This window comes from Panthera pardus, unplaced genomic scaffold (assembly GCF_024362965.1).
Source record: "Panthera pardus isolate Hobbes unplaced genomic scaffold, ASM2436296v1 HiC_scaffold_13, whole genome shotgun sequence".
Lineage (NCBI taxonomy): Eukaryota > Metazoa > Chordata > Mammalia > Carnivora > Felidae > Panthera > Panthera pardus.
Window position 1 is genome coordinate 49,572,945 of NW_026526688.1, and position 16,056 is coordinate 49,589,000.

Here is a 16,056-nt window from a genome sequence, read left to right on the forward strand (position 1 = left end):
CTATGTGGGGTACTCTTCTGCTCTTCTTCTCGGCGAATTCCTACTCTTTAAGATCCTGTTTTATCATTTTCTCTGTGAAACTGTGTCCTGATTCCCAAATCTTTCCCTTCTTGTGTCACCACTGCTCCAAGGACATCTCTGTTACCATGCTTCCTTGTCCCTTTTTCCTTTCTGAACCATGAGCTATCTGAGGTCATACCTACATTTGTTTCAATGTTGCATTTCTATCAGGAAGTGCAATGACTGACAACAATTGGTGAATGAATGAATAAATAAAATAATGGATGGGAAGCTCCTGATGAGATTCTAAACCAAAGGATGTTTAAAAACCAAATCAGTTTTTATTCCGTTTTTGTTTAAACCATGTTAGTTTTTTATATAATTGGAATCCTGGCTTAAGAAATAAAGGGGAGAGTGGGAAGACAAGGACAACATCAACAGGGAAGACGACTTCATAGGAACCACGAAAGCTGAACGTGAAGAAGGAATGACACAGGCAAAGGCAGAAGACGGGGAGAAGACCTCATAGTGGTCTTCAAATACACTACCTTAGAGGTGCATATAAAATTCATTAGAAAGTAATGACTTTTCTGCCACTAAATGTGTCTGAACCTATACCGGAATGACCACTTAATAATGGCATTAGACTAGATGAGGTTGAAGGCCTCTTCAAATCCCAGATCCTATATTCTTACTTGAAGTGCTCACCAGCAAAGCTGGCAGTGGAAGTCCTCTATGAGGTCACAAAAATTCACGAGAGCTGCAAGCGGTTCCTGGTTTGTAGTGCTGAGTTGGAAATGCCAAACCACATCAAGATCTAGGTGAGATAGGAAAGCAAAGGATAGATGAGCTATAATGTGTGTAAGTATATGGTAATGCCTATCAATAACTTTATTTTTCTTTACTTTTTTTTTTTTTGGTGTTCATTTATTTTTGAAGGAAAGAGAGAGCGTGAGAGGGGGTGTGGCAGAGAGAGAGAGGGAGACACAGAATCCGAAGCAGGTGCCGGGCCCTGAGCTATCAGCACACAGCCCCACATGGGGCTCAAACTCACAAACTATGAGATCATGACCTGAGCCAAAGTCGGACACTTAACCGACTGAGCCACCCAGGGACCCCAACGTTTTTTTTTTTTTTTAAATAGACTCTACACCCAATGTGGAACTCAAACTCACAACCCAGAGATCAAGAGTCGCATGCTCTACTGACCGAGCCAGCCAGGCACCCCCCCATCAATAACTTTAGATACAGAGCTAGGAATTACCCCTAAGAAAGAAAGAGATCTGTTGTTTCCTGAAATCAGCAGCTCAATGAGCCACAGTCACACAAAACATTAGGCACTGTATCATAGAGATCACTGAAAACAAAACAAAATGTGTGCTCCTATCAATAGACAAATGCACTGTAGACCTCCAGGGCAACTTGTGTTCTGGTAGCCAAAATCCAGGAAGAAATAGTGGAGTCAGATGAAGTCCAAGAGGACTAAGAAGTTGATAAGTGTTACTACCATACGAACAGTGAGAATAAGGCCCTTCAATCTGAGACAGTAGTAGATTTAGAAGAGAAGCAGACATGTTCACCAAATCCTGGGCACTGGTTTTGGCTGCCATTGGGGTCACAGAAACTTCAGTTCATCTAACGTCATTTATTAAGTCAACTGTACACAATGGCCAGCAAGGGCTGTTAGCATGTAACTATCTGGGTTCGGGGTGGGCTTAGCTGCACACAGTGGGGACACACCAAACCATGAGCCTCCCATGCAGGAGCATCTATGGTACATGAGTAATCTGTGATCCCTAACTGAAATTTGGAGAAATTGAAAATTATCTGTGCTTGTGGTTCCTTCTGCCAGTGTTCAAAGATTGGCAGAAAGGGACCATTTAATCAGCAAACTAAGACACAGGAAAATGGAAAGAGATAACTAACAGTAGGACTGAGAAAGTAGAATGAAGGGAACAGCAGGCACTTAAAAAGGAAAGCTTATAAACAAATATTTCAGTGAATAGAGTAGTGTGGTACAGACACTCTGTACATAGTCACTGAGCTAAACTAAATGATGGTAGGAAGGGCCATAAACTGCAAATCAGGTGTGCAAAGTACAGTGCTGGCTTTGCCACCAGTCAAAAGAGCTGTAAGACTTCAGAAAAGTTATTTTATCACCCTGGGGCTTAGTTTTCCCACCTATAAATGAGAGTTGAACAAGTCCTTAAACCATGAATATTCTCTGATTTAGTTGGATGCCAAAAGGATTAAAGTTCTTATTTTAAAATGTCACCTGCCATTGACACCAAGACCATACCAATGATTAGGGCTCCTATGTAATCAAAAGTAGCACAAGGAAGGTGTCTCTAATTTCAGGTTCATTTCACTTTCAGGAGCCAATGACCCATGGGTGCATAGTCCTTCCTCAGATTATGTAGGGATCCACTTTACCCCAAGGAAGGGCAGTAACGGTGGTTGTATTTTGTGAAAATTTGGCTTCTGTGGAGAAGCAATAGAAAGGAGTCCAAATTTATTGCTCACACAGGCGAGGTATTCACCTGTGGTTTATTTCACTTGTATTTCAACTATGCGGTTAGCACTTAAGTTTTGCTTTTAGTACGTATTTACATTCATGTGCACTGAGCCTAAGAATAGCATCTTTTAAATGAGACTCTGCATATTTAGCTAGATATGGGAAGGTTGCACAGAATGCATTTCCTGTTAAATAATTATGATTTTTGACAGTTATTTTTGCTTCTTCCACTCCTCCTTTCTTCTGTTTGTACTTGCTTAATGTCTTTTTTTCTTAAAGAAACGTAACAGAGGTGACACAAATGTAACAGTTATTCCTGTACTAGAACAGCTTCATATAGTGTAATTAAATAAAGAATGCTCCTAAGCCCCTTATTGTAGAGATATGGACACTGAGGCCCAGAGAGGGGAAGGAACTCGTCCAAGGTTGGAGTGACTCCAAGGTCAGTGTTCTCGTCCTCCCACCAAGCAGCCTCTCATAGATACTATTTAAGTAAAGCCTCTGGAGCTTAAGAGTGGAGGGAAGGGTGCTCACAAATGAGGGGCTCCTTCAAATACATAACAAAAGCATTTTGGGAATGAAAGCTGTAGAGTAGGACTGAGAGTAGCTACTTGATAAAAATGTACTTAGGACTCAAACTGAAGGTACTGCCTGAACATTGTTCAGTGCCCTCAGAAGTAAAACAAGACTGTGTGTGTGTGTGTGTGTGTGTGTGTGTGTGTGTGTGTGACAGAGAGAGAGAGAGACAGAGAGAGAGAGAGAGACTGAATAGTACACTTTCACTGCATTCCTTCTGTGTCTAATGCAGAATTGAATGTGTTTAAGAATTCCAAACATCCTGTTCTCTTCCCCTAGCTCTTTTCCTTCAGTCAGAATCTCATCTCACCCTACCTTGCTTCACATCATTAACCTTTCCTACATGATTCTTGTTTTCCTTTTATTTCTGTCTGTCCCCCACCCCCACCCCCCAAGGGAGCTCTAATGGGAAAAAAAAAAAAAATCAAAATGCCTAACCTAGCAAACTTCCTTTATGGGGTATTATTATCATCAACTGGTTTATTCCCTACTTTTACTGAATGTGGGAAGGGCTTGGTACATAGTAAGCACTGAATAAATATTTGTTGAATGAATGAAGTGTATCTTTTAAGTGTATCTTAGGTGGTAAGATTAATAGGGGCGCCTGGGTGGCTCAGTCGGTTAAGCAGCCGACTTCGGCTCAGGTCACGATCTCGCAGTCCGTGAGTTCGAGCCCCGCGTCGGGCTCTGTGCTGACAGCTCAGAGCCTGGAGCCCGCTTCAGATTCTGTGTCTCCCTCTCTCTCTTCCCCTCCCCTGTTCATGCTCTGTCTCTCTCTGTCTCAAAAATAAATAAACATTAAAAAAAAAGATTAATAATGGCAGCAATTACATTCATTCATACATCTATTCAAATAATTGCTGAGTGTCTATTACGTGCCATGCACTGTTCTGGGTGCTGGTAATACATCAGGGAACAAAATGGGGAGGGTGTTTGCACACACAGGGCTTACATTCCAAAATGTAATGGACATTACTCCGGATTTGGAGTCAGAATGCCTGAATTTGGGGATCACACTCCAGGGCTTCAATGTAACACTGATCAAATCACCTACCCCTCTTAGAAAATTAGAATATAAAGATACCTGTATCAGGAGTGCACTGGATTAAATATAATACATACCCGGATTAAGTGTAATATTGTATGCACAGTTGGTCTGCAGGCACTTCAGCATGTTTACAAATGTCGTTTATTTTTAGAATATTTGGTGAAGACAGTTAAACTAGAAGTCAGTACTAGTATTCACCTGGGCCAAGTCTCTAGTTTTGAGGGTACATATGCCACCTTAACTGATGAACTGACTCCATTCTTGTCCACACTGATCAATCACCTTGTGAGTTCTAACTCATCATCCTTCAAGAACCCTTGGTGAAGGTCTTGTCCTCCTCCCACTGGGGGGTGGGCTGGAGTATGAAATAAGGAAAAGGAGATTCTTAACTTACGGAATGTTGGTGACATTTAGGATTTATTTCCTTTCTTTTTAAGTTTTAAGTACCTTTAGTATTGGCAACACGTCGTAACCACTTATTGGACATTGCACTGCTCTTCTGAACTAGGTATGTGCCAAAAAAGCAATTTAAACACATTAGCTCAGAAGCAAAAGTGAAACAAGGGCCTTCGAACCCCCAAAGGACAAGAGTTATATTTTCAGCATTAATACACGAGCTAATGTGTGCAACCTGAGAAGCACAGCCCCCAGGGGTAGCTATGGTAAAGGAGTTATTGGATTGCATGATTTTTTCCTTCCTTCTCCCCTGGATGAATAGGTAAGTAAAAGAAGCAGATATTTTCATAATGTGCCTTATCAGGTTCTAACAAAATGAATTCAAATCCTCTCATATTGCTCCCCCAAGCCTGCCAAAGCTAATGAGGCATAAGATGACATTAATACTACCCCTAATGATGACTGAAATTGCTGTGTTTCTGGAAGGGAGAAAATTTAGTGACTGGCCTGAGATCATACCCTTATGTAAAATTCAAGCTAAAACTTGATTTTCCAGATTCTAGTTCATTGGTCTTTGCATTAGCCTTAAAGTTCACTTAAACCAACAAAGAAAGTGAAACCCACTTTCCTTCATGAAAAAAAAAATTACTTTAAGAAGATTAAGAGAGGGAGAAGAAACAAGTCTTCCATACAGAAAAATTCCAAATAATTTATGTAGATACTCTACCCTCGAGGACAGGGAGCATAACTCCCCACTCTTTATGTGTGGGCTTTGCAGAGTGACTTCCTTCCAAAGAGGGCAGTATGGAAGGAAGGGAAAAGAGGAATTTTCCAGTAGAGAAACCTGACAGACATGCCTCAGCCAGGTGATGAAGGTCAACATTAACAGTCATAGATCATGCTGTCTGTATGTACCCTGATGTGATCTGATGACAGCAGCACTTTAACTCTGGGATCTTCCTCCCGTAAACCCATCACTCCAGTCCAATCATGAGAAAAGCAGACAAAGTTCAATAAAGGTTAATCCTACAGGTGATCTGACCACTACTCCTCAAAACTATCAAGATCATCAAAGCAAAGACAGTCTGAGAAACTTGTCACAGCCAAGGGGAGCCTAAGGAGACATGACCACTACCTGTAATGTGTGTCCTAGAACACAAAAAGGACAACAGATAAAAACTAAGAATATCTGAATAGAGTACAGCCCTTAGTTTATATTAATGCTATTGATATTTGTTCACTAATTGTGACAAATGTACCAGACTCACGTAAGATAAGAGAGGAACTTGGGTGTGGGTTATATGGGGACTCTCAGTACTATCTTCTCAATGTTTCGGTAAATCGAAAGCCTGTTTCTTAAATCAACCATAAGTTACAGCATAAATTACATAAGAAATACAACTTACCAGATGTCACTTTATCTGCTTCAGCTCTAGGAGTCCACAAAGGATATGGTAGCCGTTTCTTTGCCTTGGTATAGCTATGTGAAACCAGCTGGGGTATATACCCTTTGTGGCCACAGTCACAAGCCAAATTCACCCAAGCAGAAGTGAAACTGATTTGCCATTTGAGGGTTATTTATGACAATCTCCTCCTTCAGAAACTGATTCACGCTATTTTCCCCTTTCATTTAAACTTGAATTGTGTGTGAATTGGGGAATCTTACATTCTTCTCTGCTCTATTCCTACAAGCAGGCAGATATTAGTCATTTTTATTCTTTCTAAATAAATTGCACCATCAACCCTGCAGCATCCTTTCTTTGAGGAGGAAACTTATTCTGATGGATCTAACTTACTTGAGCAGTTAGGAAAAATGCCCCAGTCCCAAGAGAGACAATGCACTGGTTCCCACACCCCCAAACACAAAGACAACTGGGTAAGATGGATGACGTGAGATGGTAAAGATAAACCGATTCTTGATAACAAAGTCTTGCAACTCACCAAAACCCAAACAACGCTAGGTTGTTTGATTGCAGAAATAAGTGTCATAGTTGTTAAAAAAATTTTTTTTAAATATTTATTTTTGAGAGAGAGAGAGAGAGAGAAACAGAGCGCAAGGGGGAGGGGCAGAGAGAGAGGGAGACACAGAATCCAAAGCAGGCTCCAGGCTCTGAGCTGTCAGCACAGAGCCTGATGTGGGGCTCGAGCTCAGGAACCATGATATCATGACTGAGCTGAAGTCAGCTCCTCAACCAACTGAGCCACCCAGGGGCCCCTGTCATACAGTTTTAAAGAACTCTTTCTGGAACTTAATTTCATATTCATATTTTTTAAACCAGAAAAACAAATATTTAAAAAGTGCTGTCCAATGGACAAGAAAGTAGAACCTACTCTACTGTATTTGGCAACCCAAACAATCACATCAAGTATAGGGAAAAAGCTATTTTTTTTAACCTTCAGCTTCAGGTTACGTTTGACCTTCAAAGGCGGACTCAGTTGTTACTAGGATAATTCTCAGTAACTGTAGGTATTTTTTATTCCAAAGTGGGGATTCAGAAAGAAAAGAGGTCAACAAGAATTATAAATAAATATTTAGACTGTGATCTCAAAAGTTGTTTTGAACTTTTAGCAAGATGATATGCCTCGTCCATAAGAAAACCATAGAAATACCAGTATAAAGCTCAAAGCAAAGAAAATCAACGTGACTATCATCATTAATGTTGGATCTTTACTTCTCTTTCTGGGCAAAATTACACCTTAATCTTCTGTTCATGTCACATATGCTTAGCTCTCCCCCTACTGGCTGTTTCTTTGCTTCAACAGTTAACCGTATTCGAAATCAGAGGCACTACTAAAATACCTAATGACTAAAATTAATTTTGATCATTTTTAAAGCTTCTTGGGTTTCTTTATGGTGGTCCTTGATATCTGTATTGGACACCTGAATGCTAGGTCTGTTAAAAGTGTGGGGAAGCTACCAGGCTGCATTTTCATTGAATTCACTGGAAACACTGAAGCAATTGAAAGAAAACTTCCATCAGAATCTATATTCAGAATTGCTTCAGAAACACTGAAGCAATTGAAAGAAAACTTCCATCAGAATCTATAATCTATAATGGGTGCCTCGATAGTTCATCTATTAACAGGAAGGCAGTGAGTGTGTAAACTCACTCTCTCAAATTCCTCCCCTCTCAATCTACCATAAACCTTCTATAGTCAAGCCTTCACATCTACAGTTTCATAAAACTGTTCTTGTCAAAGTCTCCATTGATCTTAGTCAATTTTCGACCCTCGTCTGACTTGATCCTTCAGCAGCCTTTGACCCAGTAGATCACTCCCTCCTCAACACACTTTTGCTTGTTTTCCAGGTAACCGCACCTCTCTTAGTTTTCTTCTAAACTCCCTGGGGGCACCACTTCACCTTCCTTTGCTGGTTATTCCCCTTCTCAACCTGCTAGGATTAGAATGCCCCAAAGCTTTGTCTTTAGTCTTCTCTTTCTTTTCTACATTCACCTTGTTTCATAGCTTTAAATTTCACCTATATACCTATAACTCTCATTTGGCATGTACAGCCTGAACCTTTTTCATGCCTTACTGCTAACTAGGCATCCCAAATACAACATATCCAAATTGACCTCCTTACACCCCCCTCAAAACCCCACTCTGCCTACAGATTTCTCCGTTTCAGCTAATGGCAAGTATATGGTTCCAGTACCTTGATCCAAAAGCTTGATGTTGATGTCTTTATTTCTCTCACATCCCATATCTGGTCTGTCGGGAAATCGTGTTGAAATCTCCAAAATATTTTCAGAATCTGAACACTTATCATCTCCACAGCTTACTCCTCCGATTCAAGTTACAATCATTTCTAGTCTCGTTCAGTAGTTCCCAAACTTTGCTGCACATTGGACTCACCCAAGGATCTTTAAAACATGACTGGCTCTACCCCTTGATATTTAATTTAGTATGGTATGTGATCTGGGCACTGGAATATTTCACTACTCTCTAGGTGATTCTAATACGCAGCCAAGCTTGGGAATCTCCAGTGTAAATATGATAATAGCCACCAGGCCCTGGATTTAGTTTACACCACACTAGCGGGCTCATCCTCGCACTATCTCCCACCGAGGTTCCAGCCCAGCCTCCCTGGAGGAGGAGGACCCTGGGCTCAAGTACCCTTATTTAGAGCCATCCCCATTCACACTCTCATTTTCCTGCCATCTATGCAAAAGACACCAAGTGACTGCCAAAAAGTTAGAGAGTAAGGGTAGGCTACCTTAAAAACGCAATAGATAAAACGGAGCCTCTCTAAATAAGCCTGGCGTAGCCTCTGTACATAAGCACTGTCCGGCCGCTCTACTGTCCAGGTCGAGCTTTCTAGCGCCCATGCGCTCCTCGGCGTTTAGAGGATCCCATTCTACAGCCTTTAGATCCGAGGCAGGAGCAGCTTGGGCTGGAGATTTTCTCCGCCTCCTGCAGCTGCGCGAGCCGCCGCTGGGGGGCGGGGCGGGCCTCTGCGCGCGCCGTCTTCTGGGAACAGCTTTACGATATGTTGAACGTCGTTTTACGACAGGCTGGGGTTGCTTTGTGGCTGTCAACTTTGCCTGAGGTCTGAGTTGTTAGCCACGGGGTGTGTGGTAGCAGCTACGACTACCGCGGAGAAATGAGGCAGAAGCGGAAAGGTGCGGAAGGGAGGGAGAAGCGGGCGGGTTTGCGGGGTAGTAGGGGAGGGGCGAACACCTTGGCGGTCAGGTGCTGAAAGCAGTTTTTCCCGCGGGAATCCTCTGCCTCAGCCAGTCGCTCTGCCACCTTAGGGTCAGTCTGTGTGTCGGCTCCAGTCCTCTATCTTCTCCTTTTACATATTGTGCATTTTAAGCTAGCCTGCCGTTACTCTGTTCTTTTTTGGCAGTCACTTGGTGTCTTTTGCTTAGATGGCAGGAAAAGCTTTATTCCAAGGTATGCCTTACAAGGAGTCAACGTGGTTGGTCGATTTAACGTGCTCTCGGGTCTCTTAATTTGCTAAGATTTTATGGTACGTTTAACCTGTTGTTGTTTTAGTTAAAAAAAAGAAAGAAAGAAAGACTCAGTCCTTGGTTGTCTGTGGGACAGTCATACAGTTCTTCCCGATTTATATTACCTCCTGAATTGGCCGGGAGCAATTCCGTCTTTCGTTTTCAACAGGATGGAGTCAAATTTCAAGTATTTTCTCACAAGTTCTAAACTTGTCTCTGTACGCTCAGTTGAGCAGTCTAATAATGATTGGTGGTTGCCATAGTAAAGGCTATTTATTGAGCGTTTGCTAATAATTCTGAAGTTGGTATCATTTCCCCTTTACAGAAGAAGCAGCTGAGATTCAGAGTTAAGTAACGTTCCCAGTCCAAAATTATACATAGGAATTGGAACTGATGGTCAGACTGTGTGCACCCAAAAAACCCACAGTTTTTTGTTTGTTTGTTTGTTTAAATCTTTATCACTATGGCTTTGGGCATCAACTGCCATTTCTGGGAACAATTCCAAATGTCCAGGTTACCTTCAGTTGTCCTGTGGCATCAAACTACATGTCCCAAATCTTCTTCCTCTGCCTTGCTCCTCTGCCTGTCAGGCCAGACCGCTTTACACTCTTCACCTGTCGCTAAGTCCTGCCTCCTGAAATAGTTTATTAGTCATCATTTTGGCCATCATCATCCTAACCCACCTTCGTCAATAACTAGTATCTGACTAGTACTTTGGCTTTCCTATAATGTTATTTCAGTTGATTCTTACAATAGTCTTGTCAAATATGTATTGTATTACCCCAATTTTGCAGGCAAGGATATGGGGGTACAGAAGTCATTGATCTTCCCATTATCGCATAACCAGTGAGTGTTGGAGGCTGGGAACAGGAACCTATTGTCCAAGTGTTTTTACTTTAAATCTTTGTGGGTTATTTTTTCATTGTTGCCTTTCTAGAGCCTTTTACTTAATATGTATTCTTTTCACCTTCTGAATCATTTTTGTATCATTTTCTTTGTATACTTATTTTTTTAAACACTACTTTCCTCTTTTTACTGCCAGACTTGAGGTTATATAATTATCCAGTCCATTTAAACGACTTGCCTAGTAGTCAGCATACCCTGTACTATGTTTTTTATTGAGCCTTGTCAGAAAGGCTATATTCTAGTTAGGCAACACTCCTTCACACAAAGGTAGGTAATTCCTGTACCTGGCACTGTTCCTTCTGGATTGCCCTCTGTTTTGCTTGTCCACTTTGCCCTTTCTTCAAAGACCCCCATGCCATTTCCCCCATAAAGACTTTCCTTACTAATTTACTTCTCTAGTTAAGTTTTGATATACTCAAGAGCTATACAATTCGTTTTTAAAATCTTTATGTCTTGAATCTCCTTTTCCTCTCCAAATTAATTATTACATAGTGTTTCAATATATTAAACAGGTGAAAGCCGAGCTACTTTGGCTTAATGAAGAAAGAAGCCCTCCCTTTCCTTCCTCTCCTCCTTCTCCCCCTTCTTCCATCACCACCATCATCAATCTTCTATTACATGTCCTTGCAGTGCCTTTTTTGGCACTCTGGAGTGCTGAATTACATGATTTGGAAAGCATTTAGCCTTTGATTGTACATGGACTTTTTTCTCTCACGTTGTGTTAGCTTTGCTTCATTAAATTAGAGGCAGCTTGGTACAGTGAAAAAAAAGCGTGGAAGTTGTGGAGAAAACACCTGGATTTGAGTCTTAACTATGCCGTTTACAATGACATCTTAACTTCCCTTAATTTTTAACATCTGTAAAAGGGGCTAACAATGTCCACCTTGTAGTGTTGTGTGGTTTCACATGAGATAAAGTAAATGAAAGGGCTCCATAAATGCCAGGGCTTTCTCATCTGTAGTTTTTTCTGATGACTCCATCATCTTTGCACGTGCAACTAGCTTTCTCTACAGGCTAGAAGTATGTTTGCTGGCAGTTCCCAAGCTGCAGTCTCACAGCTTTTATCACTGAAGAGAGACTGGCAGTTTTTGCCTTGAGAAAGGAGCTCAGATTTGCCTGATCTGGAGAGGTGCCCATCCTTGCACCAATCAACCGTAATTGGGATGGGGTCAAGTAAAAACATGTCAGTTTCTGCTATTGCCTTTTTGATGAGAACAGAAGTGTCGGTTGCCAGGAGGTCGTGATGGTGAGCAGACTATATCTTAGAGATGCATTAAGATCCCTGTACAAGTATAGAACTAACATCCTTTGTATTACAAAGTAGTATTGCATTGCTTTGTAATATTACTTCTGTGGATACCTGGATTTGAGTTTCACTGTTACCCCTTGGTAGCATTTTCACAAAACAAGCAAATATTTCTGTTCTATCTACTGCATCCTATTCTGAGAGTAAGATGAAGTAATGCATCCAAAGGTAGTTATAATTATGGAGATAAAGGGAAGTTATTTTAACCACTTTGGTGCTTTCTCATGCAACTAGGTTCTGACATTTTTATAGTATATGTGCTTCTAGAGTGAGTTTTTCCCATATATAGGTGAAGCCAGTTTTGTTTTAATTAAAGATACAAAAGATATGATCAAACTTTAGTAGAGGTTGGTGTCTTGTAAACTTGAGCTATTCATCTGGGATGGTTGGGAAAATTTTGGAAGGAAAAAATAATTACAAAAATCTTTACTGAGTAGTATGATTTTTAACACTGTTAAATATCTTTCCAGGAGATCTCAGCCCTGCTGAGCTAATGATGCTGACCATTGGAGATGTTATTAAACAACTAATTGAAGCCCACGAACAGGGGAAAGACATCGATCTAAATAAGTAAGTGGATTTATAAAAAAAAAAAAAAAAAGGCAATCCTATTCTTAGGTGGTAGGCCTTTTTAATGAAATTATCAAATACTTCTTGTTTTCTGTCTCATGTTTTAGTTTTTAGTTGAAAATTTAGCTTTCTACCCTGCCCTCATTTATGGCAAAATTCTCTCATAGCCTAATAATATTAATAGCTCCTAATATTTATTGGATGCTTACTATGGTCCAATCACTGTTAGTAGTTCATTGTCTGTATTAACTCAGTCCTCTGAAAAACTGTGTGAGGTAGGTACTTATATCACCCTCATTTGACAGATGTGTAATCTGAGACAGATTACTGTCTCAGTAATCAGCAGAACTGAGATTTGGAATTAGATCGTCTCTCTTCAGAGCCCATGTTATCTTCTGTGCTGCATTACTTTACATCCTTGTTCTCTTCCTACTGGCTCAGAAGTAGCAGCAGCTGTCTCTCATGAAAATACTCCCTCTGAGGTCCATGATCTTTTCCTACTTTACAGCCTCTTCGACATGTTCATTTATTTCCTTTCCACAGTCACATTCAGTGTTGACTTTGCTACAACCTCAAATAAGAGTAGACCTTCATCTCTGCATCTTTTTTTTTCATTAGATATTCACTATATAGATCCGCTCTAATGAAAGAGTTTTCTCCCTGCTCTCAGGTGACTCACCAATAATCTAATCACCACACACACATGACTTTTTTTTAAAGACTGTTTTCTGTTACTTGAGATACTTCAGTGTTTTTTCACTTCCTTGGAATATTGCACTTAATAAACTTTTGCTAAAGGAGTAAATAAGTATCCTTTCTTGACTATGAGATTATAGTTTACTGATTTTTCTACCATGTGTTTAGAAGTTTCTTTTCTGTCTGTGTTGGCTATCCCCCTAATTATACAAGTCTTTTATTTCTAGTGAACATTCCTACTTTTTGTTTATTTTTGTCAGTTTCTTTAATTTAGCACATCTAAAGTAAATGCTAACATCTTAAAACCAGCCCCTATGCAGATGTCCTCTTTGCCTGATTGTGTTAACCTTCACCTAGGCTTGAAACTCTAGTGTCCTCTTCAAATTGTTTTCGTTAGGTCCAATTAGGATTTAACTTTGCCTACTTTCTTCATCATGACTCTCCCTTTCATTTCCACTGCCAACTCCCTAACCATCTCTTTTTAAACTTAATTCTAGACTAGTGCAGTAGCTAATACTTTCAGCCTCTTTTTATCCCTTACTGGGTTAATTGTTCCTCGTTTTATCTTTTATCATGTCATTTCCCTGTACAGAAACTTTCAGCATGTTCCCAGTGTTTATGGAATTAAGTGCAAATTCCTCAGCCCATTATGTAAAGTCTCTCCATCTGGCTTCAACTATCCCAACTTTTTAAATTTCTGTACCTTTACCCTGAAAATCTGCTTTCTGTCAGATCTACCCATATATTTTAAAATATGTGCATTCCTGCTTCACATAAGCCCACCTGTTTGCTCTCTGTGGCATCGCCATGTCTTTACTGCCTGTCTGAAGCCAACTCTTTTCTGTGCCTGTTTTCCATGACTATCTCCCCAGCACACAGTGGGATCCTTTCTTGAGCTTTGAACACATTCATTATTGTATGTGTGTTGTATCACATAGGTTTTTATCACTTACACATTTATTTTTGTGCATGCCTGTCTGCAAAATGCCAACATAGGGCATGAAACAACTATGCCTTATACTTCCTGGCATACCAAGTACTTAGGTTCTCTCTACGAATCAGGTACTGGGTTAACAGTTCTTGAAAATGATGCAAACACCTCACAATAATTTTAGATGGACTAAAATCAGAAATTAAGGTGACTGTTAGGGTTTGCTAGCAGCAAAGAAACAAGAAACCGATTCAACTGTAAAGAAAAGCAAGGAATTATTAGTTGTACTAAAGGTTATTTCTAGGGATTAGGGATAGAGTTACAGTCAGGAAGGGATAAATGGATCCTCTGAAATCCTGATCATTTTCTGTTTCTTGGAGTGTAGTAACACAAGTGTTTGCTTCCTAAATTTTAAAGTGTATTTATGTTTTATGTTCTGTTGTTTATAATATTTTAGAATACATTTTAAAACACTTTTAAAAATGTATGTACCTTATTTCCTGTTTGGTTCTGCATACCTTTCCTTTAAATTGTTTTTTGATTGTTTTTATTTTTGGTCTAAGACCATGGCTTACAACCAGGCATTCTCCCCCCCTCCCCCCACCATCCCAGGGGACATTTCTCAATGTCAGAAGACATTTTTTAGTTGTTATAAAGGGAAGTGGGGTGCTGGTGAGTAGAGGCCAGTGATGCTGCTAAACATCCTATAATATAGTGAACAGTCCCTTGCAACAGAATTACCCTGATCCTAGATGCTATGGTGTTAAGGTTGAGAAAACGGTAGAATTCTATGAAGCTGGAGCACTAATTTGAGTGAGACCTACCTTCTGTCACTATCCTGGGACCCTTTCTGTAGTCATCTTGTTTTCTGGTACTCCAGGGTAAGAAGAAGTCATTGATGCATTTTCCTGATTTTCTTCTATTCTCCTGTTGTTCAACAAATGTTAAAGCCAGTGTTGTCACCTGGTGAAAGGATAGGGGGATGACAGGAGTTGATGGTGTTATTTATAGGTCATTCTTTTGGTAGATTGTCTTGAAATCTTATGATCTTGATAATGATGGATGCTTTACTTTCAGGGTGAAAACCAGGACAGCTGCTAAATATGGCCTTTCAGCACAGCCCCGCCTGGTGGATATCATTGCTGCAGTCCCACCTCAGTATCGAAAGGTTTTGGTCCCCAAGTTAAAGGCAAAACCCATCAGAACTGCCAGTGGGGTGAGTGGTTTGATTCACGAAACATTGGTTGCATATCTGCTCTGCCAGAAATCCTTGCCTCCGGCTAATACACAGTTAGGTGAAAATGAAGGATTTGGTTTAATAAAATTCATATATTTTAACATGTGCTACAGTAGAGACCTGTGCAGAATGTTATGAGGGCATAGTGAGGAAAAACATTTATTGTGCTTAAAGGAGTAGATGATGTTTTTATGTCCTTAAAAGTATAAATTGAGGGGCGCCTGGGTGGCTCAGTCGGTTGAGCGTCCAACTTCGGCTCAGGTCATGATCTCGCAGTCCGTGAGTTCGAGCCCCGCGTCGGGCTCTGTGCTGACAGCTCAGAGCCTGGAGCCTGCTGCCGATTCTGTGTCTCCCTCTCTCTGACCCTCCCCCGTTCATGCTCTGTCTCTCTCCATCTCAAAAATAAATAAACGTTAAAAAAAAAAAAAAAAAAAGTATAAATTGAGGCTTGGTGACTGTCACAATATGATAAATATTATTGGCCATTTTAAGCTCATGGCTTTCAATACAATAGATACTTGTAAAAGTTACTTTATTTATTTTTTAATGTTTTTATTTATTTTTGAGACAGAGACAGAGCATGAGCAGGGGAGGGGCAGAGAGAGGGGGAGACACAGAATCTGAAGTGGGCTCCAGGCTCTGAGCTGTCAGCACAGAGCCAGATGCGGGGCTCGAACTCATGGAGTGTGAGATCATGACCTGAGCTGAAGTTGGATGTTCAACCGACTGAGCCACCCATGCACCCCTGTAGAAGTTACTTTTAAAAGGTAGTTAATGAGGGCACCTGGGTAGCTCAGTCGGTTAAGTGTCCAACTCTTGTTATTGGCTCAGGTCATAATTTCATGGTTTGTGAGATTGAGCACCGCATTAGGCTCTGTGCTGGCAGCATGGAACCTGCTTGGAATTCTCTCTCCCTCTTTCTT

General features: G+C 40.6%; 2 protein-coding genes across 8 annotated transcripts in view; one reads left to right on the forward strand and one right to left on the reverse strand.

The window, feature by feature from the left end:
* NUGGC (nuclear GTPase, germinal center associated) overlaps window positions 1-8,922 on the reverse strand; it is a 55,516-nt gene extending 46,594 nt beyond the window's left edge. Inside the window, exons 1-2 of one of the 7 annotated variants that reach the window (XM_019440864.2) lie at window positions 8,191-8,921; window positions 696-817 (exon numbers count right to left, since the gene is read on the reverse strand). The gene's annotated coding sequence lies outside the window, so the exon portion shown is untranslated. Of the gene's footprint in view, window positions 1-695; window positions 818-5,450; window positions 5,562-5,941; window positions 6,073-8,190 lie in introns of those variants that run through there. The other 6 variants (XM_019440866.2, XM_019440863.2, XM_019440865.2 and 3 more) reach the window with 6 other exon arrangements.
* A 120-nt stretch (window positions 8,923-9,042) lies between these two features.
* The window catches only part of ELP3 (elongator acetyltransferase complex subunit 3), a 97,635-nt gene continuing 90,621 nt past the window's right edge, over window positions 9,043-16,056 (forward strand). Inside the window, exons 1-3 of the mRNA XM_019440875.2 lie at window positions 9,043-9,157; window positions 12,170-12,269; window positions 14,974-15,112. Coding sequence (XP_019296420.1) covers window positions 9,139-9,157; window positions 12,170-12,269; window positions 14,974-15,112 — 258 coding nt within the window. The 5' untranslated portion in view covers window positions 9,043-9,138. The remainder of the gene's footprint in view (window positions 9,158-12,169; window positions 12,270-14,973; window positions 15,113-16,056) is intronic.